The sequence below is a fragment of the Euprymna scolopes genome, chromosome 30, assembly GCF_053919585.1.
Source record: "Euprymna scolopes isolate OS-2025 chromosome 30, ASM5391958v1, whole genome shotgun sequence".
Classification (NCBI taxonomy): domain Eukaryota; kingdom Metazoa; phylum Mollusca; class Cephalopoda; order Sepiida; family Sepiolidae; genus Euprymna; species Euprymna scolopes.
The window spans coordinates 1,519,160-1,543,573 of NC_136511.1; the positions used below are offsets into that span (position 1 = coordinate 1,519,160).

Sequence of the window (24,414 nt, forward strand, 5' to 3'; positions counted from 1 at the left end):
CAAATAATATGAGGAATACAAATTACGACTAAGAACTTTCGGAACATGTTATAATATTTTTAAAGATTTCTTGACTTTCGGAACTAGTGTCCTAATTCGGAATTACTGCTAAAATATTGTGTTATTAAAAATGTGTCTTACATTTCTTTTAGTAAATATGAATGTGCTTCATTTTCCACGCTCGATTTTTAAATGTTGAAAATTTCTCAGATTTATCTAGTTGTCAAACGGTAATCTTGTTAAACTACCGCTTTCACATGGTTACGGCCTATAATCTTTAACCAGCTAGGACTAGAAGAGTCTCTCCTTAAAAAAAGTCCTTTCTGGAATCAAGCAAATCATTTCTGATACACCTGTCATGTAAGCAGTCCTCCCTGCGCATATGTGTGTGTGTGCAATCAGCACCAATCCTATTCAGGGTTAAACCAGCTTCCTCCCAAGGAGGAAGTTTCATGGTAGTAGAAATTCATAAGCGGTCCTTAGTATATCCCCGTGAGGGGAGATGACGACGTTAGGTTTTTGCAACTTTTTGCAGGGCTGTGTCGACGTCACCCATTTTAGTAATGACCAGGCTCAACGTTGCTTTGGTACCACTTTCTACCTGTGCATGTGGTAATTCTTCATTTCTTAAGGATTGAAACCAAAACTTTGTTGTAAAATTTGGTAAAATGTATAAGTTAAGAAAATAACGCAGTGCGGAGATCCTCAGACGAATTTGCCAATTTGTTTCTCTCCTTATCTCTGGCTTCTCAAATTCCCTAAATTACTTCGACATTCTATTGAAATCAACTGGGGTCGATGATGAATAACGATTCCACGAGGACAGACGGACACATTGGCCGATCGAACATTCAAGAGGTTTCATTCGCTTTCCAATAGACTTTCCAGCCTACGGCACAACAGGTGGTGTATGTAAAACGCAGAAATTGTTCGAAACCATTTAAATCAAATATAATTTCCCAATGATAAGCCAGTTTGGTTTATTTTGCTAACTATTCGAAGTACTAAACAAATTTATAGTGTAATATGATTAACTAGAAAAAAATACCTGTGCCGAAAATGGTAAAATTAATTCCCCTCAGCTGTAAGGTTTAGTACAACTTTTATGCCCCCATAAAAGATAAAAATCACGACACTATGCATCAAATCCGTTTTCAAGGTCGCTGGAAACAATGGTTGGATCATTCTATCGCTCCAGTAGATACTTCACTACCGATGCAAGTCTCTACCTGAATGAGACCCAAGTGCGCCCAAAGATGGACCACGGTTTCCATCTGAACAAGACAAGACAAGTGTTATTAAAACCACGTAATTTTTCTGTTTCACTTTTTTCTGTTTTACTTTCTCCGAATATTTTTTTTGCGTTTTTCTCAAAATTGTTTAGGTGGGATCCATAAGTTGCTTTAACAGACGCTTTCATCATCCTCACACATATTGCGCCATAAAAATAATATTTATATATATATATATATATATATATATATATATGTATATATATACACATATATTTTTTTACATAGGCATCACCACTTATTAAGGCCAAGAGGCCATTCAAGGATAAGGGTTAAAGAGTGTACAGTAGAAATTGGACAATATAGTAATCATTAGTAATGCAAATTTGGTAAATTTGATAACTTATATAGAACGGCTAATCAAGAACTTATTTACGTTAGACTTGAACACAACCATATTGTAGTCAGCCGGAAAGCAGGAAAACGGAAGACAATTCTACAGGCGTGCAGTTCTAAGAAAGAAGCTTTGTTCATGGAATCTACGTTTAGGCTTAGGCACAGATAAAGAGTGGGGAAATTATTGATAGTGTTTACAGCTAGACGAGTGTTTCTTGTGAAAGTTTGGCGAGGGGGACCATAGATTGAAGCTCAGTTGAACACCTTCCATGAAAATAACGATACATCAGAGACAAACTCGCAACATCTCTTCTGTGAGATATATATATATATATATATATATATATATGCATGTACGTAGATTACTGTTTTAAAAAATAAATAAATAAATAAAAATATTATTTGTTTACGTCCAAAATAAAAAAAATGGGTAATTTCTGAAAAAAAAATATATCCAGACTTCAAGGTGAAAACGCTAACCTCAATATCGTTTAAAAAAAAATCAACAACAAAAAAACTACGTAAATATATAAACGATAAAAACTATACTCTAAATCGTCTATGACATCATAGCGTAATGGATAAGATGCTGGACTGAAATACATAAGTTCCAGGGTTCGAGTCCTAATAACAGTCAAGCTACGCTGAAGAGGGGTAGGGAACCGAAACATACGTGTACATAGATTACTGTTTTAATGAATAAATAAAAAATATTATTTGTTTACGTCAAAAATAAAAAAAATGCGCTATTTCTAAAAACAAAAAACAAAAAAAACACCCCATCTTCAAGTGAAGACGCTAACCTCAATATCGTTTAAAATAATCAACAACAGAAAAAAACTACGTAAATATATATATATATATATATATATATATATATATATATATATATATATATATATATATATATATATATATTGTTACAGCCACGTGGTGGCAAATTACGAGTTAGCTTGCCGGACAATTTTTTTTATGTCTAGCCAATTTACATATTTGTAAACATTCATTTTAATTAATTCTCTATTAGGTTTTTTTCTGTTTTCTCATAGGATGGTCATGTTTAGTTAACTATTACGTATAATTATATTCATGCAGATATTCTACATGATTTATACTTGCGTAATATCTGCGTAAAAACGTTATAGTAAACACAAACCTCTTTCTATATATATATATTTATGCATGCGCATATATATTTCTTTTAAAAAAAAAATGCCTGGTATACTCCCAGTCAGTTGTTTGTATACAGGCATGAAACTTAATATTCAGGGTATTCGAATCCATGCGACTCTTTATATTTGGTTTTTAGCCATGGAAAATCGGTGCAAATGTGTGAAAATATTTTTTAAAAATGGAATTTGCCAGATGAAGGTCGACGCCGGTATTACGAATATGTATACGTAACGTAATAGCTATTGATTCATGTTTTAATTTTTATCTTGCAGCAAACATGTCTTTATAGCTCAGGTATTTACATCAAAGGAACAATTCTGACCATGCATAATTACATAAAAACAAAGCTATGAATGTTTTTTTTTAAATCGAAATTTATTTTTGCGTTTTAAATATGCAAGTAAAAACAAAACTAAGTCCCTTTTGTTTTTTCCATCGGCATTTGTCGAATTTTATTTGCATTTTACATTGCAAGTTGGACTTGTTTTCAAAAACAAAATTAATATTTACGATTTGATGTCTTTTATATATATTTTTAATTGACAGTTTAAAGACGAAGAAATGACTAAAATCTGCTTGCCCAGTCGTTTAAACAATATAAATTGTAGTTTTTATAATTTTATACAATATAAATGTTTTTTGTTATTATTAATTTTAAACAATATAAACAGAATTCTGTTGAAAAAAATTTGTGAACAAATTTATTTATTTTTTACACGGTGAAAGACATTAGGATTTAAGCGCTCAAAATTTAAAAATAACTATTTCGATTTTTTTAATCGTTTTCAAACAAAAGAGAAACAAATTATTTGTTATTTTTTACGACATAATCCAACGCAGTTTACCACTTAAAAAGAAATCAAAATCTACTTTTTTTTGCAAATACGTTTCAACAACCTTTAAAGATAATATAAAAGTAGGTGATTCTTTCAAAATAAAAATGTTTTACAGTGGGGATCATTTCTTATATAGATTAAACATAAAATGAGCACCCACTTCTTGGCCACGTAGCAGTAAACGAGAAATGTAATCGTTAGCATTTTTTCAAGTTTAGTGACGGAGAAGGGGTAAAGAAAGGGAACGGGGTGAGGGGTCATAAGGTCACAACATTTAAAAAGTTCGTAGAAACATAATTATTATCTCACACACAAAAATGTAGAGTGTACATTTTTTCTTTTATTTTTTTCTTCATTTTTTTTGGACGGATTACACCCCTCTTACATAAAAGAGTTTTTATTTAATCAAGAAAGAATGATGCTAAGACATTTATTAATAAATGTATTGTTTTTACTGGTCGCCATGCTTGTTTTCGTGTGCGCATGCATTCACTTTTAACGCGTTAATACATTAATTCTGTATACTCACTGGCACTTCTATATATTAATTCTGTATACTCACTATTCCATAGCTAGCTAAAACTTATACTGACCCAACGGGTAACGGGTAATCTTGTTTACACAGGCATCACCACTTATCAAGGCCCAGGGGTCACTCGAAGATAAGGATTAAAGGTTGTACAATAGTCAATTGTCAATATAGTAATTGTTAGTAATGGAACTCAGTAAATTTGTTAACTTAAGTGGAACGGCTTATCAAGAACTTGTTTACATTGGTCTTGAAGACACCCATAATGTAGGGAGCTAGAAAGTAGAAAAACTCAAGACAGTTCCACAGGCGTGCAGTTCTAAGAAAGAAGCTTTGTTCATGGAATCTACGTTTAGGTTTAAGCACAGATAAAGAGTGAGGGGAATTATTGATAGTGTTTTCAGCTAGATGAGTGTTTCTTGTGAAAGTTTGGTAGGGGGGGCATAGATTGAAGCTCAGTCGAGCACTAGTCATGAAAATGACGATAAAGCACCGTCGGTCTTGTATGAGTGAGTTAACCATTCCGCATTGTGAACATTGAATTCCCAACATACGTGAATGTTAGCTGAAGGATAAGCAGATAGGACATGGTCAATTTTCTCAGATATGCTTTTAAAGATAGTAACTCCGCTGTTGTGTGGGCGATAGAGAGTAAATATAAACGCAGTAGTGTGAGCAAGTGCAACCCGAAAGCACATATAGGGTAAGTTAGGATCTTCTCTGGAGATGTCCCTACCACATGGAAAGCCATCTTTAATATAGGCACATATTCCATGCCCATGGCGATCTTGAGGGTCAGATTTGGAAGTTAAGTTAGAGTATCCTTTCATTACGAACTCATCTAGGGGAATAGTCTGTCCAATGCCATTTTTCCTAATAGGAATAATAGGTCTTGTTTAGTCTCCTGTAATTTGGTTTCAACCTCAAGGTTATAACGTAGACCCCTGATGTTGGAGAAGGAGACATGGTAGTAGGGGTCTACGTTGCAAGTTGAAGATCCGGGTGTAATCGTGTATTTTTTCTTGAAATTTTCATGGTGGAGTTTTGGGATTTGTAGACTAGGTCGAAAGACTTGCTTAGAGCATGACAGAGAGGGAAAGTAAGAGAGAAAAAGAAACGAGTAATTTTTTTTGCAGCATATGGTACGGTAAAGCCGTAACAATTACCCACTAATATGGCATCGAGAGGCCCCGCCAGAAGCTACTGCATGGTCCAGAATCCATGCACCAAATGGCAATACAGCAGCCCCAGTACTTTTAAAAAGTATTAAGTATTGTACTTAATAAAAGTCCTGATGACGTGTTTAAGGTAAAATACAGAAATAGATTCCCCCTCCAACTAACTGAAAATAAATGGAATTATCGTAACTATTCCTGTTGTAAAAAAGAAAAACGAACTTGCTAGATACCAGGACATCTGTGGACGAGAACATATATTATTAAATAAAACAAATAAAAGCAACGGAAATAAATACGTAAATATTAGTGTAGCATATTAATAAAATTATTTGTTTCATTTTTATAGTAAAGAAAAAAATTAAAAGAACAGTTTTGGAATCGGAGATAAGGCTAAACTTTTCCGATTCCGATACCCTTAAAAATTGCGATTATCCCGATTCCCGATTCCCGATTCGGAATAATTGTCTCAACACACACACACACACACACACACACACACACACACACACACACACACACACACATATATATATATATATATATATATATATATATATATATATATATATAACTGCTTAATTTACTCACATAAAATAAATATACGAAAGTATAGATTTATGCGTAAACTTTAAGTATTTATTTCAAAAGTGCTCAATACGTAGGTAGAGCTAGTTAGTAATTTATAAAATATATATAGCGATTAAGCTACACTGAATATTCTGCGTTTCCTCCACTCTAGGACTCATCAGGCTTATGCGCGAATTCTGTGGTTGTTTGTCGTTTTTATATGCTCCTCTTCTATTGAGATTTTAGTTAGCCGATCAGCTTTCTTTTATCCACCGCGCCCTTCGATACATATACATACATATATATATATATATATATATATATATATATATATATATATATATATATATATGTATGCACCCATATATATATTTATATATAAACTAACAATAAAAAAATAAATAAAACACTAACCTAGTTTTAAAACAGATCCTTTGTCCGATAAATGCACGCCCATTGGCTGATAGAAGGGCGCGGTGGATACTAGAAAACTGATTGGCTCACTAAAATCTCAATAGATGAGGAGCATATAAAAACGATAAACAACCACAGAATTCGCGCATAAGCCTGAAGAGTCCTAGAGTGGATGAAACGCGGAATATTCAGTGTAGCGTAATCGCCATATATATATATATATATATATATATATATATATATATATATATATATATATATGCCGTTTCAATAGAAATCGTTTTTTACTCTACTCAGTGTTCACGCCAATAAACGATGATATCTAAAATATCTCAACGCACGGAACCTATTTTGAAACCTGCCAATATTGATTTGCACAATATTCGTTTTTAGTGTCCCAGGTGAATACGAAGAAAAAAAAAAGATCAGTTTGGCATGGAGTGGATGCCGAATAGAATTAATATTTTAGGGCGTTTTTTTTTGTCTTCTGTTTTTATTCTTATTTTATTTTTTTATTTTTTTATTTTTTGTCTCTGTTTTTGCTTCCGAATTCGGCGAACGTCTGCGTGTTAGAATACGAATTCGGTCGCTGTTTCGAAGTTAAATACCGCACTCCGACAAATGCCAGTTGGAGATATCGCACCGAAGATAGGGAAAAACTATGGCGACTCAGACTAAAGAGATTTTTCACCGGAAATACGCATAAGATACACGATGTTCGCGATAAAGTTGACGGTTTTCGGGAAGGAAATAATAAACGTCATATATTTGCCAATTTTTGTTAATATATCTTCAAGATTCAAAATGCAATTCTTAGAAGATGTTTTTCTCCGAATCCAACGCACTTATTAGAGCCGCCCTGGGCATTTAGTACGATTCACCGGCGGTACAAATATCTGTTTTATGCAAGTCTTAAGGTGCCTTTCGAAAGGCGTTTAAATAGCCATGTGACTTTGATAATCGCCTCGTCATTGGTGTTGCATCTGACACAGTCAGCGTATTGCTCTATTGCCTTCTTACTAATAAAAGGTACGAGCTACGTTTGAGAAGGTGCAAGTGACGAGTCAAGGAAAACTTTTCTTTTAAATACAGAGATAAATACAGGATAAATAGATAAAAGATAGATAGATAGTAGAGAAATAGATAGATAGAAAGATAGAAAATAGAGTACTTATACAAAATATTTAGCTTTCTCTTTTAATAATGCTTATTTAAAAAAAACATTTTTAAGCAATGTTTCTTTTTCATATGACACAGTCATTCCTCTATTGTGTACTACAAAGAAGTTACGCATTACGCTTGACAAGGGGTTTGTGACGAATAAACTTAAGGAAACATTCCTTATAGATAGATAGATAGATAGATAGATAGATAGATAGCGTCTGCTTCAAGTGGCTTTTCAGTCGAGGCCACATAATAGCAAACTTGTAAGTCTATTCCTTGCGTCAACTCAAACGTAAGCGCTAGATGTAATCGCAATATCTACTTATAACGGTCCTGGATATGACCTTAAACTATATCCAGTGGTGAAGCCCTAGCTTGTGGGCTTTGGGGAGTATGGAGACACCCTTTAATTGCCATTGCTCCCAGGTCCGCTCTGACCCGGAGTGGTAGCACCTGTTAGGGTCCCAACTATCGGTTTAATAGAAACCGACTTGAAAACAACAAATATATTCTATTAAAAAATCTTTCTTTAAAATCTTTGGATTCGGTATTAAATAACCTGAAAAGGGTTGATATGCCATAAAACCAAAACAGCATCTACTTATAGCTGCTAAATAGCGGGGGACATTTTTTAGGATGACGCTGAGTTCATATTGGGCCTATATAACACACGAATATAGCAAGAGTGATGAGGGGGAGACAGAGATACATTTATACGTATACCGTTCTGTTCTGAGATGCTTGAGGCTTCAAATATATACTGAGGGTGATAGGGTGATAGATACACAGTTCTTATATTTCTTCTAACACATATAGAGAGGAGGAGGAGAGATACATATTTTTGGAAGGGTCACATAAAGTTCATATTAAGATGATTAACACATTACCTTTTGGGTGTTGAAAGATAACAAAACACAGTTACCTTTCAGTTGGTTGAATGACGACACGAAGAAAAACAGTTACAAATATCGATGCTGATTCTTTTATTTCATTAGACCGGTCGAATGATGATGACGTCAGGAATTCAAATTCCGGATCTACATAGTTAACCTTCTACTCCTTCGCCTCTAAGGGGACCCTCCTCTGACCATGTCAACTCTTGGCCGACCAACTCTGCTGACTGTTCTGCCTCACCGCCCTGATCTGACTAACTCTAGCTCCTATATTGAGAATCCACCTTTTGGTATGACGTCAGAAGCGTATTTCCCAAACGTGACCAATTCACGTGGCTATGCACACGTTTTTCCAACACACACGTCTGCAACAAAAAAATCCTCTTCTAACCTATTTTTTCAACCAAACCTTTTTTTTAACAAGCATTTTTAATTTATATTGTTCATTCTTTTTAGCGGACATTTTTAATATTCTTTTTATAAAAGAATGAACAATCAATTCTTTTTACAATATACACAATATCTAACTATTTATAATAGAATTTGACAATAGACTTTTTTTTAACATTCTGATTTCTAACATTCATTTTCTTAACTTTGTTTACAAGGTTAGAGTCTCGGCTTATACTAATCTCATTTTCACTTGCATAATTTTCTTCTTATTTACATGGAAAGGGACAGCCCTTTTTCCTGTCACATTTCTATTGATGAAGCAAAAATACATTTTGAATATTCATTGTGGATTTGTCCCAAATTGTTTCTAGCAATCAAGAAATAAGGAAATACGTTTTATTTATTTAGATTTTCTTATTTGTTTCTTAATTATTTATTTATAATTTTTTGCTTGCTTTATTTTCCAAAAGAGGAGACAAAAAACTTAAACTCGCTTACAAGTACTATAATTTTTCTAATTATCAATTATGATTGTTTACTGTTATTAATTATCTTGGTATAAATTTTAATTATCTTGGTATAAATTTTAATTATCTTGGTATAAATTTTAATTCTGATTTGATATTGAACATTTTTTTTTTTTAAATCTCAGCATCTTAAAACTAGCCCCTTCCTTTAATGAATCTGATAAATTAGTCAACCCAGGATCTACTTTTTAACAGAAGATAGAGGAACTCGCCATTTCTGCTAGGCAAGAAACCGTTAACGAGACAAGTAGCCATTTTGAGTTGGCATGCTCAATTTGTCCCAGTGTCTATTAAGTTCAACTTGCCAAAAATAACCTTTTGTCTGTATCATTTAGATTGTTTGGGGAATTGTCCTCATTTTAATCATTTTTTCCGCGATGTTTCGGCCGATGTAACATCCGAGCCTCTTGTGGTGCATTCACGTTGGATGTTATTGTTGAATGCTAAGAAAAGCGTCACGTCAATTCCCTTTTTTTAATAAATCTGGCCGAAACATGGTCGACAAAACAACCAATATGAGAACAATAGCCCAAGCAATCCAAATAATACAAAACCTTCATTTAAAAAAAAATATACAAGCATCATATAAAAAAAACAGAATGGACTCGGATTTATTGAAAAAAGAAACAGACCAAGCGTTATTTTTTATCATTTACCAATAACATCCAATGTAAATGCATCTGAAGACAGTCAGAGGTTACGTCGGCCGAAACGTTGTGGAAAAACACAATCAAAATGAGAACAATTGTCAAAACGATCACTATAATGTAAAACAAGTATCAAGCCTCATCTCCAAAATATACAAACATTAGTTTACTTTTCAAATCTGGAAATAAATCGAGTAAAGAGAAAAAAAATAATTTTAGTTTGTTTATCGACAGCCATGTAGCATTTGCTCCCCCTCTTATACTGTCTTTTAATCGTCATGTCCTAATAAGTAAAATTACTGGCAAAGAAGAACTTACTGTCACACCCGGTTTGTATTAACAGTAACCGGAGAAGTCCTGCGTTATTCTTTCTTTTACCTTTACTCCATAAGGATGCTGGGGGTAAACATTTTCAAATCAACTGACGTTATCCGCCTGATAGTCAGGAATCCGAGTGTTGGTCTAATTCTGAATAGCCTGTCATATCAGCAGGTGCAAAATACTCAGGCTGCTGTATTAGCCTACTGACCAAGTAACCTACTGTGCGCCATGAATAAATTGCTTGAATTCATGATAGAAGCCATGTTTAAGTTCAGAACAGTTTCCGATGGTTCGTTGTTCTACACAAGTCCTGAGAGGTGACTGGTTTGCAGTAGACAGTACAGTTTCCGATGGTTCGTTGTTCTACACAAGTCCTGGGAGTTGACTGGTTTGCAGAAAACAGTTCTCGAGTTGGAATCCACAGAGAAAAAGATTCTTCTCGTGTCGAGACGGAAAAAACATACGAAATTGCTATAGAAAGGTTTAATATTTATGGAGCAATTCTGGTTTCTGATTGGTTGGTAACAGAACGTGAATAAATTCGATTCGTCAGTTCCTAGCAGCATCGTTTATAAATAGAATCTCGAGTCAGCTATGCGGGATCATACCCCATTATGGTGCAAAAATATTGTTACAAAGAAATGACCTACATAACGAGATGCAACTTGGTTTCCGTTCTGAGAGATCATTATACCGATATGATGACAGTAATATTACGCAGGATCAGTGAATCTATTGAAGCCAGCTCCGTTTCAAAAGCAATATCTCTTGACATATCAAAGGCATTTGAAAGAGTCTTATAGTGTCTGGTACAAATGTCTACTTCATAAGATTTCCAGCTACTGAATAGCTGGACATGTCCTCTCAACCATAAAATGCTTTCTATCTGAACGCTCTGTTTAAGTAGTCATTCATGGGCAGAAGCTTATATAATTAACGCTGATATGCCTCAGTGATCCCTCATGAGCCCATCTCTCAAATCACATTCTTCGTCCATTAGATGATACTACTATACATGTCAACACTTCAAATGCTGACTACAACCAGTTTTTTTTTTCGATTCTCTCCCTTTCGATTTGGAGCTTGTGGTACAATGGGTTTAATCCAAAACTAAAAATACTTTTTCACCAACGCTTATATGCCCACTTTGCTCCAGCTAAAATGAACGGCTCTCACCTTAAATGTAGCACCCTGTTTCGTCAAACCTCTGAGATTAACCTTTACCCCTGACATAAAATGGAAGACTTACATCAGATACGCTGCCAAACTCATCAGAAAAAAATGGTGGGATCGTTCGACTGATCTAAGAAGCATTTCACTCCCGATGCAATACCTTACCTGTACGAGAGAGAATTACGCCCTCAAATGGAGTACTGTTTCCAATTCTTAGGAGGAGCTCCTAACAGTAGCATTTCCTGCCTGGACAGCGTAGAAACTCATCTCCAAAATTTAGATGGCGATAATCTTTTTGCTTCCCTCTCTCTTCTTTCAAAGGAAGAAATGTTACGAGTATATATTTGCTCTGCCGTTACTTTTATGACAAGTGCTCGACTGATCTCCAATCCATGGTCCCTTCCATAAAACGTTTGCAACACATACTCGCCTAGTTGTAACGCCTAGCTCTAACGCCTATCTGTAACGCCTAGCTGTACATATTTTCCTTACACGCCCTCCCTAGATTTTCTTTGCGGACAGACGTCACAATAGATGATCTGATAATCACCCCTTCCCAGGTGCATGATATCATAAAAACCTTGACACCTAAAAAGCATGTGGACCTGATCACCATGCTATTACAAAATGTCCGCTGAGGTTTCTCCAGTCCTCTCCAAACTTATTAACAAATGCCTTAACGAATTTAGCTTTCCTGACTGCTGAGAAACTGTTTTTGTCATACCAACAAGAATTCTGGCGAAAGAAGTAATTCATTAACTCATCGACTCATTAATTAGCCTCTTCCCGTTTTTTTTTTTTTGCAAAAATATTTCAATCCATAATTACTCAAGCTCTAGTCCATCACCTTACAGATGCTAAAATGCTGAGTTACCAACAATATGGATGTAGGCACGCTGGTTCTACAGCAGATATACTAAATATAATCTGTGAACATAAAGAAAGCAGCGGAGGGTAGAGCGATACCCTTAGATATATCTAAGGTTTTTGGCCGTGTTTGGCACGATGGTCTTCTCAAGAAAATCAAATTACACGGTATCACTGAACGAATACTTAACATAATTAACTCCTTCTTAAATAAGAGAAGACTCCATGTTGTCATCGACCGTCGTACGTCTTTAACAATATGATATGAATACGGATGTACCTCAGGGGTCTATCCTTGGACATTTATTATTCCTAATAATCATAAATCACCTCCCTGATAAAATTGTCTCTTGTATAGGTATATTTGCTGATGACACCACTCTTTACAACGGGCATGAGGGGAAAACAAAAGAACACACATCTAAGAAAATGACAGAAATACTAGAGGAAGGCCTCCAATTTGTGGTGGAATGGGGACAAAAATGAATGGTCACATTCAATGCTGCCGAGACTAAGCTTGTTTCCTTCAATAACTACAAGAACACTCCTCAACCATTAATACCTCTAGTTAAAGATGCATTACGGGAACGTACTTCTTTCAAACTCCCCTTGCAGTCGTTCATGAGAACTGACACGTTAAAAGCATTGCCAGAGCCGCTACGAGGACGGTAGGCTCTCTCTATCGTGCTAGAAAGTTACTTACGCCGGAAAGTATCCTGTACCTTTACAAAACCACCATTCGCCCATGTATGGGGTACTACTGTCACATTTGGGCTGGTACATCTGCTACTAGTATCTCGATCCTGGACATGGTTCAAAAGGGAGTTGCCGGTTTGATATGTCCTGAACTGGCATCTAAATTTAAACCTCTGTCCCATCGAGGAAACGTTGCATCTCTCAACCTGTTCTACAAGTATTTTAATGGTGGATGCTCTGACAAACTACAAGCCCTTGTACCCCCTCGACGTAAATACAAACCCGACAGTAGAAATAAGAAGGCCTTCTACTTTAAATGTTTCTTCCCCAGAACTGCTAGACTTTGGAACTACCTTTCGGGCTCCGGTTTTTCTCAACTGTACTGACATGCAGAAGTTCAAGTGTAATGTGAACAGACATCTTGCTGCTGAACTCCTTACATAATGTCCCTGCAATCTATGTCCCCGATAGTGGTAAAGTACCTGTTTTGGGATGAAAATGGAATAAATAAAAACAATACTAACCAATCCTTATCTCCAAAATCTAGAAACGTAAAAGAGAGTACAATAAAACAATTTCTAGAAGTTTTCCTTTTTTGACAGATAGATATTAGTAATAGATCTGATTTCGACTAAATAGCAAGTCATTTGTTGGAGTACGCCAGATTTACATTAAAACAAGTGAAGTATACATGGTAACCCACGAGTGCACAATGGACGTGGCATAAAAAATGGCTATTTTCAGCAATTGACCCCCATATATCTCTCAAAAGTCTCCCAGGGACGTCAAATCTTGATGAAAATGGACACACAGTGAAGTTTTTGGCCTTAACATCTAAATTTGGGTTCTGGACTATGCAAAAAAAAAAAAAGATGATTAAGTCCATCATTTGCCCCCACCTATCTAGACTTAAAAGCCCCCGAAAGACTAAACATATTTAAATTTGAGTGCAGCACCATGCAAAACTGCTAAATAAACATACACAGAAAATGTTGGACAAATATGGTAAACTATATGTTTTGATTCGCTCTAAAAATAGCCCCTGTGGCACACCCAAGAGTTACCTCGAAGTATAGACAAACAAAATTGTCTGGAAATCAGTTAGTAAAGATTTTTCCAAATGTTTTATAAAAATTCTAGGCATCAATTTTTTTTAATAAGCACAAAAGTGTCAATTTAAGCCATTTAACCGGAAAGGCACTCATAGGTGAACAACCGGAGTTTTCCCGGAAAATCCGTCATGTTACTTTTTATTTTACTCATATCATGTTTAATGTTTGTGCCGAATTTTAAAAATTCCGAGGCGTAGTTATTGAGAAAAGTGCAGTCAGACGACGGACAGGTTGTACTTATAGGTCCACCCTCCTTTTGTCAGGGCACCAACAACCATTTCGTACATTCAGAACCGTATGTATAATGAACATGTTGTTAAACGGAAAGACGAGTAAAAGATAAAACGTTAACGTGTCAAATGTTTATTCATATAATTCCTTCAGATCCCGAAAAAATCCCCCGTTCCATTAGTTTGAATTTATTGATGCTTTCAAATTTACATTTATAAAATTACTATAATCTCTGCAATTATAAAGGAAATCAACATTTTTTAAAATCCCATTTAAATGTAAAATCAGCAATAAGAAAACGGAATATATTATTAACTTTTCGTTTTTTTATTTTTATTTTATTTTATTATTTTTTTTTTGCAATTGATTACGTGATTAAACAACACATTTGTTTCCCAACAAAAATCAAATTTTCCTTTTACATTCACGTTCATTTCAAATTTTGGTTGGTTGTTTTTTGTTGTTTTACGGCGTATCAACCCTTTTCAGTTTATTTAATGCCGAATCCAGTGATTTTGAAGACATTTTTCTTAAATAGAATATATTTGTTTGTTTTTTCAAGTCGGTTTCTATTTAACTCATAGTTGGGACCCTAACAAGTACTACCACTCCAGGTCAGAGTGGACCTGGGAGCAATGGCAATTAAAGGGTGGCTCCACACTCCCCAAAGCCCGCAAGCTGGGGCCTCACGATCGCATATAGTTTAAGCTCATATCCAGGACAGTTAATTTCAAAGAGGTGAGGTAAAAAAAACAAGATTTCAACTACTATCAATATTTAATCCGGATCAATACCTTTTTTTAAAACAAAAACGTAACATGCAGCCGCAACCAGGATTGAACTCCCTACACAATTTTGTATTGTAATTCAAATCTTGTCCGTTGATTAATTCTTGATGATTCGCTCGGGCTATCAAGGATATTTTTTATCATGACGCCATCACTAGATGGGTTGCCTACCACGGCTCAAGAGAAGTCCATCTACCCTCGAGAGAAGGATACACTGCGCCAGTTTCTCAACCTGTACATACAGCGACGCCTTCCAAATAGTCACGCATCTGTTACTGGCCAGACTCAACATTGCTTAACTTCGGTGATCCGTCGAGAACCGGTGTGTCAACATAATTGTGTCGTATACCTTTTTAACTTGTTATATATAAGGTGTTTTCAATCTCATATCCAAATCTTCTCGCACTGCCATCAAGGTACATCGGGGAGAGTTTCGTAAATATTATTAATTAAACAGATGATTTCGATATTAATACGCGATATTCTTACTTTTATATTAACATGAAGATAAGATGTAGGTTATGAGATATTTAATAAGTTGTGAGGAAATATGTATAATTAATTATCTGGATTCTTTCGTTTACTAATTTCATGTCGGTCGATGTAATATTCGAGATTCTTCAGATGCGTTTTGTCCGATTCGAAAATATTTCTTTTACTATATTGAATCCATATGAAAGTAAAAACGTAAGCATATAACATTACATAACGATGTAACGATTGATATACGGTACAATCACGTTGACACACCGAAGTTAAGCAACGTTGAGCCTGGCGAGTACCAGAAAGTGACCATTTGGGAAGGCTAGGCGCTGTATGTACTATCTGGAAAGGTTGGGCGTGGGGCGAGCACCCTCACCCTTTAAAAAGCTCGCTATAAAAAACAAAAACATCTACAATAGTTGTAGATGGCCTATGCCCCTCCAGGGGCTCAAGGGCTATGGATGGGGGTAGATTGCTCTTGTTTCATCAGCCACAGCACAATATTAACCTTAAGTATTTAATTAGTATTGAGATAATATCGGCTAAAGTGAACCCTCAACATCGAAAATGCTGTCAATTAAAATTGATTATTAACTCTTGTAAAAGGTCAAATAAACACTTGTGAAATGCTAGTTAAAGGCAATTCTAAAAAACTAAACAAAACAAAACGATGTAAAATCTGACAGAAATGTTAATCTATTTATGTTGATTGGATCAATTTTTAATTTTGTTGGTTTCTTTTATCTTTTTAAAATTACATTATAAAACATGATTTTTTTTTCATTGTAAAGCAAAGATTAGCATAACAAAGCAAGGATATACATTATAAAACAAAGATTTACATTATAAAACAAGGATTTACATAATAAAGCAATGATTTACGTTATAAAGGAATCGTTTACCTCATAAAGCAGGCTTCTTTTGCATTATAAAGCACAGATTTATATGTAAAGCAAGGATTTTCATTATAAAGCATAGGTTTACATTATAAAGCAAGGTTTTACGTTATAAACTCACGATTTTTTTTACAGTATAAAGTAATTCTGTACATTTTAAAGCAGAGAATTTTTACATTATAAAGCAATGATGTACATTTTAAAGCAGAGAATTTTTACATTATAAAACAATTCTATACATTTTAAAACAGAGACTTTTTACATTATAAAACAATTCTGTACATTTTAAAACAGAGACTTTTTACATTATAAAACAATTCTGTACATTTTAAAACAGAATTTTTACATTATAAAACAATTCTGTACATTTTAAAACAGAGAATTTTTACATTATAAAACAATTCTGTACATTTTAAAACAGAATTTTTACATTATAAAACAATTCTGTACATTTTAAAACAGAGAATTTTTACATTATAAAACAATTCTGTACATTTTAAAACAGAGAATTTTTACATTATAAAACAATTCTGTACATTTTAAAACAGAGAATTTTTACATTATAAAACAATTCTGTACATTTTAAAACAGAATTTTTACATTATAAAACAATTCTGTACATTTTAAAGCAGAGAATTTTTACATTATAAAACAATTCTATACATTTTAAAACAGAGACTTTTTACATTATAAAACAATTCTGTACATTTTAAAACAGAGACTTTTTACATTATAAAACAATTCTGTACATTTTAAAACAGAATTTTTACATTATAAAACAATTCTGTACATTTTAAAACAGAGAATTTTTACATTATAAAACAATTCTGTACATTTTAAAACAGAATTTTTACATTATAAAACAATTCTGTACATTTTAAAACAGAGAATTTTTACATTATAAAACAATTCTGTACATTTTAAAACAGAGAATTTTTACATTATAAAACAATTCTGTACATTTTAAAACAGAGAATTTTTACATTATAAAACAATTCTGTACATTTTAAAACAGAATTTTTACATTATAAAACAATTCTGTACATTTTAAAACAGAGAATTTTTACATTATAAAACAATTCTGTACATTTTAAAACAGAATTTTTACATTATAAAACAATTCTGTACATTTTAAAACAGAGAATTTTTACATTATAAAACAATTCTGTACATTTTAAAACAGAATTTTTACATTATAAAACAATTCTGTACATTTTAAAGCAGAGAATTTTTACATTATAAAACAATTCTGTACAATTTAAAACAGAGAATTTTTACATTATAAAACAATTCTGTACATTTTAAAGCAAGGGTTTACATATTGAGTAGGGATTTTTGTTTACATCAAAAAGCAAGAATTTACATTATAGACAAGGTTTTATATTATAAAGAAGTGATTATTTTACATTATAAAGCAAGGATTTTAATGATAAAGCACCGATTACATTACAAAGCCGTTTTTCTTTTTTCGATTATTTATTTTTTTAAAACTAATTCCTTTTTGTGATTTTTTAAATGTTGTCTTCAAACCTCTTTGCGGGCGATCAGAAAAAAAAACAAACTTACGCACTGTCTCGTAACGTTATATCAGTGTATATTAGTGTTATTGTTGTAAAGGTATCTGCCAACAATATTTTACGCTGTGGAATGTAATCGTATATATTTTGCTGCCATACTTGGGGTGCCTTTCATAGGTTTCCAAACTTTTAAAGACAGACATAAAATTTTGCATAGACTCCGGAAAATTCAGTATATTATTGCTATAAATATTATTCGATGACTGCCAATTTTTATGATTCACGGTCAAATGAATATCTACCGCATGAATTAAAATACACCCTACTAAATCATGATTGTTTCAGCTGGTGAATTTCAAAAATGCAATCTGGACGTGGGGACACTATAAGAAATACAATATTTACAAGAATTTCTCTTTAAAACTTGGTAAAATGCTATAGATTGTATGGAATGCTTCATACTGAATTTGGACTTGCATGGACCGAGGATCAGTATTTGAGTAGCATAAGAGATTCAAGGAAGGCAGGGAGTTTATAATGGATGATGAGAGGTGTGGGAGGGGGCAAGGAAGTCACCATACCAGTGTTGGTTCGCCAAATATAGAATTTCATGGATAAGGATCGTCGTGTTTTTATAAAGACAATAAGTGCGCAGCTTGATTTCAGTGTGCAAACTGTACACACAAATATTTACGATGAACTGAAGATACAACCCCATCATTGTCACAGATTATCTGACCAAAATGGGTAGAAAGATAGTTCGTCTCCCTTACTTTAGTCCAGACTTATGATTATTCCCTAAGCTCAAGGAAAACATTAAAGGCTGGCGTTATGGGGAAATTGGAGAGATGAACATTTGCTTTGACGCATCTTATTGACACTCTCACACAAGGGGTTTTCCTGAAATTGTTGGAATGGAAAAAGTGCATTGCAGCCGGAGGAGATTACTTTGGCGGGACTAGAGTTTCATGCCTCTACTATTAATAAAAGAGCTTACACGAATAAATGTCTGGAAACTTATTGAAGGCGGTTCGTAGTTTTCAGGTTTAGCGTAATGAGCTTTCGTGTGGATTCTCTTAAATGTCATGCAGAAATTTAATAAAAGATAACTTACAGAGAATAACTACGCCGATGCCAGTCGATTCAATGGGTCTAAATCATTACAGTTAGATAGTCTCATTTCGTCACATCAGTTTAGATTTTAAATATTTAGTATACTCGATTACTGCCGACACTGTTTGTCAACTCCTATCAAGCAATCACGCTCCCTGTAAAACTTGGTCCTTCTTGCCTTCAAGGCCAAGAACAATTACCAATCTAAAAATATAATGAACACAACAGACAATCTTGGCTATCTATGTTATCTGTTATCTAAGGAAACTTGTGTTACATATTTGCTGCGGCCAATCGTCCAATATGCTTTACAGTCTATATAATTTCTAAAATCATCTTTTGTCACCGTCTCGATATATACACTTTGCAGCGAAATAATAAAACACACATCTGGATTATAAATTATTTTGTTTATTCGCAATGACAAGCTTTTCGAATTTAGCAAGACGATGGTGACATTAGTGAAGGCGCGTGGCGATGGTGTGGTGCGGATGTTTTTTTTTTCAGCATGTCTTCGTTCGGCGACTTACTTTCTGTCTAGAATGTTAAATATTTCCCATTGTCTATTGTTCTACTTTAGTTCCGATATTCTCTCACATATTTCTGGTCAAATTTTGTATTTTGTTAGACAATAATAGAAAGCCTCAGATTCCTCAAATATGATTAATGTGCGTGTGTGCAACCCATGGAATGCCTCTCTTCACAGAGTCATCTGTAAAATATCAAACACTAGCTACTGGTTGGTTATGACAGATATAGTTCATAATTCAAAAATATTACCTTTTACGTGTAGATAGCAGTTAATTAATCAGTTAATGAGTAGCAACAAAACATATTGCATTGCAAGCTGAAGCCAGTACGACTCTTTAAATACAGCTAATATAACTGGCAGCCTAAATTCGTTCGTTGTGAGTTGCACCGACCAGACACTGGCTGGCGATTACTATACGGATCTGCTATGCATAGCATGTTTCTCTTTCTAATACATGTTTTTCTTTGTTTTATGTTGCAGCTCGTGCGGAACCGTTCCGTTCCCAGCATCCAAGAAGAGGACCGCGGCACCCTGAATTTCAGCGTGCATTACAATAGGGATACTTCAATGCTGACCGTAAAAATTATCCAGGCAAGAGATCTGGTGCCGTGTAACAGCAATGAGTCCGTCGATCCGTTTTGCAAAGTGTCCATCCTACCGAAACGGTGGAACCAAAAGAACGGCAAGGTGTTGAAGAGCACGCTGAATCCGAGGTTCGAGGAGGAATTCGTCTTCGAGATTTTACCGAACGATCTCAAGACGTCGACGTTGGAGATTCTATTAGTGCACCACGACAAATTCTCTCGTGGGAACAATATCGGCAAAGTCAAAATGGCGCTTTACAATGTCGATCTGACGGACAAATTATTTATATGGAAAAATATCACACAAATAACAACGGATGATATCTCCGAGGTAAGGTACACACCCTGTTAACCGGGGCTTCTTTCTTTTATTATACATTTTATTTTTAGCTTCCCTTCTTAAACATGCGTTAGTTCCAAGACGGGTTTTGTCACACGTAATTCCTAGTTTGCGACTTATTTATTTTCCTTCCAGTATTCCTCTGACTCAGTGAGTGTGGTATGGCGCAGTTGTGTCTGAGTCTTTCTTGGAAGTGAATTAGATTGTTGTTTATGTAATGGATTCATGTTCGTTTTTCTTGCTATCTCGATTTATGGAAATGTTTTGTGTTAATCAGATATATTAAAAAAATAATAGAAACTTGTGTTTTCTTAGTTTTATAATTTATTTTATTGTATTAGTTTATATCAATATGAACAAGATGCAAGTGATTCAAACTGGTCAACAGGGACTTTAGATATATCCTGAACCAGCTGGATAATTATATTTCACAAAATAATACCAGTATAAACATTTTTGCATAGGGATGAATAAACACCCCATGGGAGTAACCATGTTTCGAACACCCCGGTAACTAACGCAGTGTTAAGAAAAACGAGAAATTTATCATCAACGAAAAAGATTTGCCAATATTTCTGTTATATTTAGTAATTTCGCTCGAAAATCAAGGAGGAGGGATAAATATAACAAACGCATAACACACAGATAAATAATTCCAGAAATGTCTGACTGGTGCCTTTGTCAGGTTATTCCTGAAAAAAAAAACGATTTTAGAAGCAAATAAATTAAAATAACACTGTTTTAGTTAAACAGAAAGCGATATTCACATTTTTAAAAGCATCACCTCGTGAAGATGAATTTGAAAATTTTAGAAAACTGCTTCAATGTGTACATTTTTATTACATAAAAAAGTCAATCGACTTATACCCACTTATCAAAAAAGCATTTGTATATTTTTAATTTTCTTCTCCATTTTTGTTTGTGTTGCTAAGTCCGGGGATCCCGGAAGAAAAGAATTTGTAAGTCCGATCTCGTTGACGTTTATATCAACGTCAGATCTGATGGGTTTGTGTGGTTAGCGTGAAAATTGAAAAGGACCTCATATCTTTTGCAAACATTATTCTGTAGGGTAAAATTGGTAAATTTTAGAAAATAAGTGATGCGGTGCATTAAATAAAAATTATTTTTTAAATTCATTTTTGTTGTGTTGTGGGTCGCTGTATAACAAGAGCATTTGAATAGTGTATGTATTTATGAGTTTTTATTATCTTTAAATAGTGATGCGAGTGTACACACACACACACACACACACTCATATATATATATATATATATATATATATATATATATATATATATATATATATATACCCTGCGTACATATGACTGTTTATTCTAAGTTCGTTTTATGTGTATGTATATTTGAATACAGATCATAACGGAACAATAATATACAAACATATATTTCCAAAAGAAAGGACCGATAACACTTATTTATAGTTTCAACATCTGACAAATCGGAAAATATCTGGCCCATCTTTAGTTTTGTCTTGACGGAAAAGCTGCAATGGAAATTCTCCTCAAGAGCGACAGAGCCTCCGGTTTAATTTGTGGCAACTTTTCATTCCAGAAAGTGTTTTTCGCTTCTGGAAAGTTGCAACACATTTTATGAAATAATTTTTCATTTCATACAACTTTAATTAAGTTTACAATGCAAAAGTCAAGTACATTGGCCTAATTGTACTTTAAACAGAAGCGTTCATTTTGAACGCGCCTCTGTCTTATCAAGGAATTACTGTTAGTTTTATAGATCGATCCATTTTGCTTGTGTGATGATAAAACTTATTCAATTCAATTATATTGGTAGGTTGCATAAAAGTGTTAACTTTGACCAAAATTGGACTGATTTTCTTTAATCAGATTTTTTCGATTATCGATTTTTGATTATTTCGATACGAAACCTATCAACAAACACTCTCAGGCAAATAATGTACATGTGTGAGAAATTTTTAAAAAATCGTCCCAGTCGTTTTGGATTCTATAGGGAACGAACGTACACACACAAAGACAAAGTGCCTTTTATATATAAGTACAGAAGAGATAGAGATAAAATTCTTTCCAGTTAATGAAAATGTTTGAACCTACAGATTATGTCAAGCAAAAAAAAAAAAAAAAAAATATTATAAAATTCATATTATATCAAGTCTTATAAAATTCTTTGCAGGTAATAAGAAAAAAAATAAGAAATTTACGTACTGAGTTTGAACCTACAGATCACGTCATGCAAAAAAAAATAAAAACAAACAAAAAAACAAAACAAAACAAAAAAAACACCATCAACTTACCCACAGTAGAATTTTTCCAGAATGTTTTTTTCTCCGCTTTTGAAAAGTTGCAAAACTTGTTCTAGATTCTTTCCCTATCTCTTCTCCGGGTGCTTTGAACCATCAGGGCAGGCGGCTCCTCAATTCAAATTCGTTCAAGCTCTGAACTCATTTCCAAGTACCTTAAAAAAAACCCTTAGTATAAATAAGATAATCACCTGATGTATTTACATGCCATTATTTCTAAGTTGTCAACTAAATTATTATGATAACGTTTTTAAGTTAACATTTCCTGTAACTATTAAATGTAAATAAATATTTTGATCATTCTAAAACACATTTTAGGTGAAAAACCTTTTGGCTTGAATAATCATAATAATAATAATCTACAGCACTGCTTTGCTCCGTTGACATCTAACGTTTTTACTGAAATTAGCATTCGCTTTTATCAAAGAAAAATAATGTGTTATTATTTCTTAAATCGTTCTAATCAATTAAAAAAATTATATTCATATAATTTTAATTATTGGGTAATAATTTTCGAAAGACCATTCGTGGAAATCATCTTAGCAGATTTTTACTAGGGGCACCACTTATCAATGCATAAACTCTAGTCGAGGATAAGGGATAAAGAGTGCCAGGTGTCCAATGATACAATACCTGATCGTTGGTATTAGTTGAATTAATTTAAGAGTACGTATCAACAAATAACGTTTTGTGTTGAACTTTTAAATGATCGTGTTATAGTTATCCGGGAAGCAACTCCATTGGATCGTGTTCGACAAATAAACAGTTCCGGGAAAAGTAACTTTGCGCATAGAACAACGTTTGGGTTTTTGCACAGATAGCGGTTTTTGCTAGACGCGTGTTTGTTCCGAATGTTTCACAAGGTGAGATCATATATTGACGGTCAATTTTCCATAAAATGTTCTGCGTATGTATTTTTCTGTCTCAAATATTATAACTATGTATGTTATATTGTAACGTTACACACGCGTAAATATGTAGACACACAGGGCCCAACATGTGGTAGCAGAGTACCGCTCCAGAAGATATCTCACTACTGATGCAATTCTCTATCTATATAAAAGCCAAGTACGTCCAAGGATGAAATACTGCTGCCATATCTGGGCAGGAGCTGCTAAAAACTGCCTATCCTACCTTGGCAGAGTACAAAATAGACTTCGTGGCTTAGTGGGGGATGTCCTTTTCTCTACCCTGCAACCTCTCCCACAGAAGAGACGTTGCGAGCCTATCCTTGTTTTATCGTTATTTCCATGGCAGGTGCTCGTCTGAACTCCAATCTCTAGTCCCCCCTCGACAATCTTTCACGAAAAACACCCGTTTTGCTGAATCCACTGTGAAAAATTTCCGCTACTCTTTATCTGTGCCTAAATCAAAACGTGGATTCCAAGAACAAAGCTTCTTTCTTGGAACTGTACGCCTGTGGAACTCTGTTCCGTCTGCCTGCTTCCCACCTGACTACAACTTGGATGTCTTCAAGTCCAACGTTAACAAATTCCTAATGAACCGCCCCCTTAAGTAAACA

At 34.1% G+C, this 24,414-nt stretch overlaps 1 protein-coding gene across 2 annotated transcripts in view; it reads left to right on the plus strand.

Annotated features, from left to right (window-relative positions):
• Positions 1-24,414, plus strand: part of LOC145254635 (synaptotagmin-B-like) — a 768,196-nt gene that overhangs the window by 510,545 nt on the left and 233,237 nt on the right. For both annotated transcript variants that reach the window (XM_080113250.1, XM_080113251.1), the window contains exon 3: positions 20,159-20,593. In XM_080113250.1, coding sequence (XP_079969376.1) covers positions 20,159-20,593 — 435 coding nt within the window. The remainder of the gene's footprint in view (positions 1-20,158; positions 20,594-24,414) is intronic.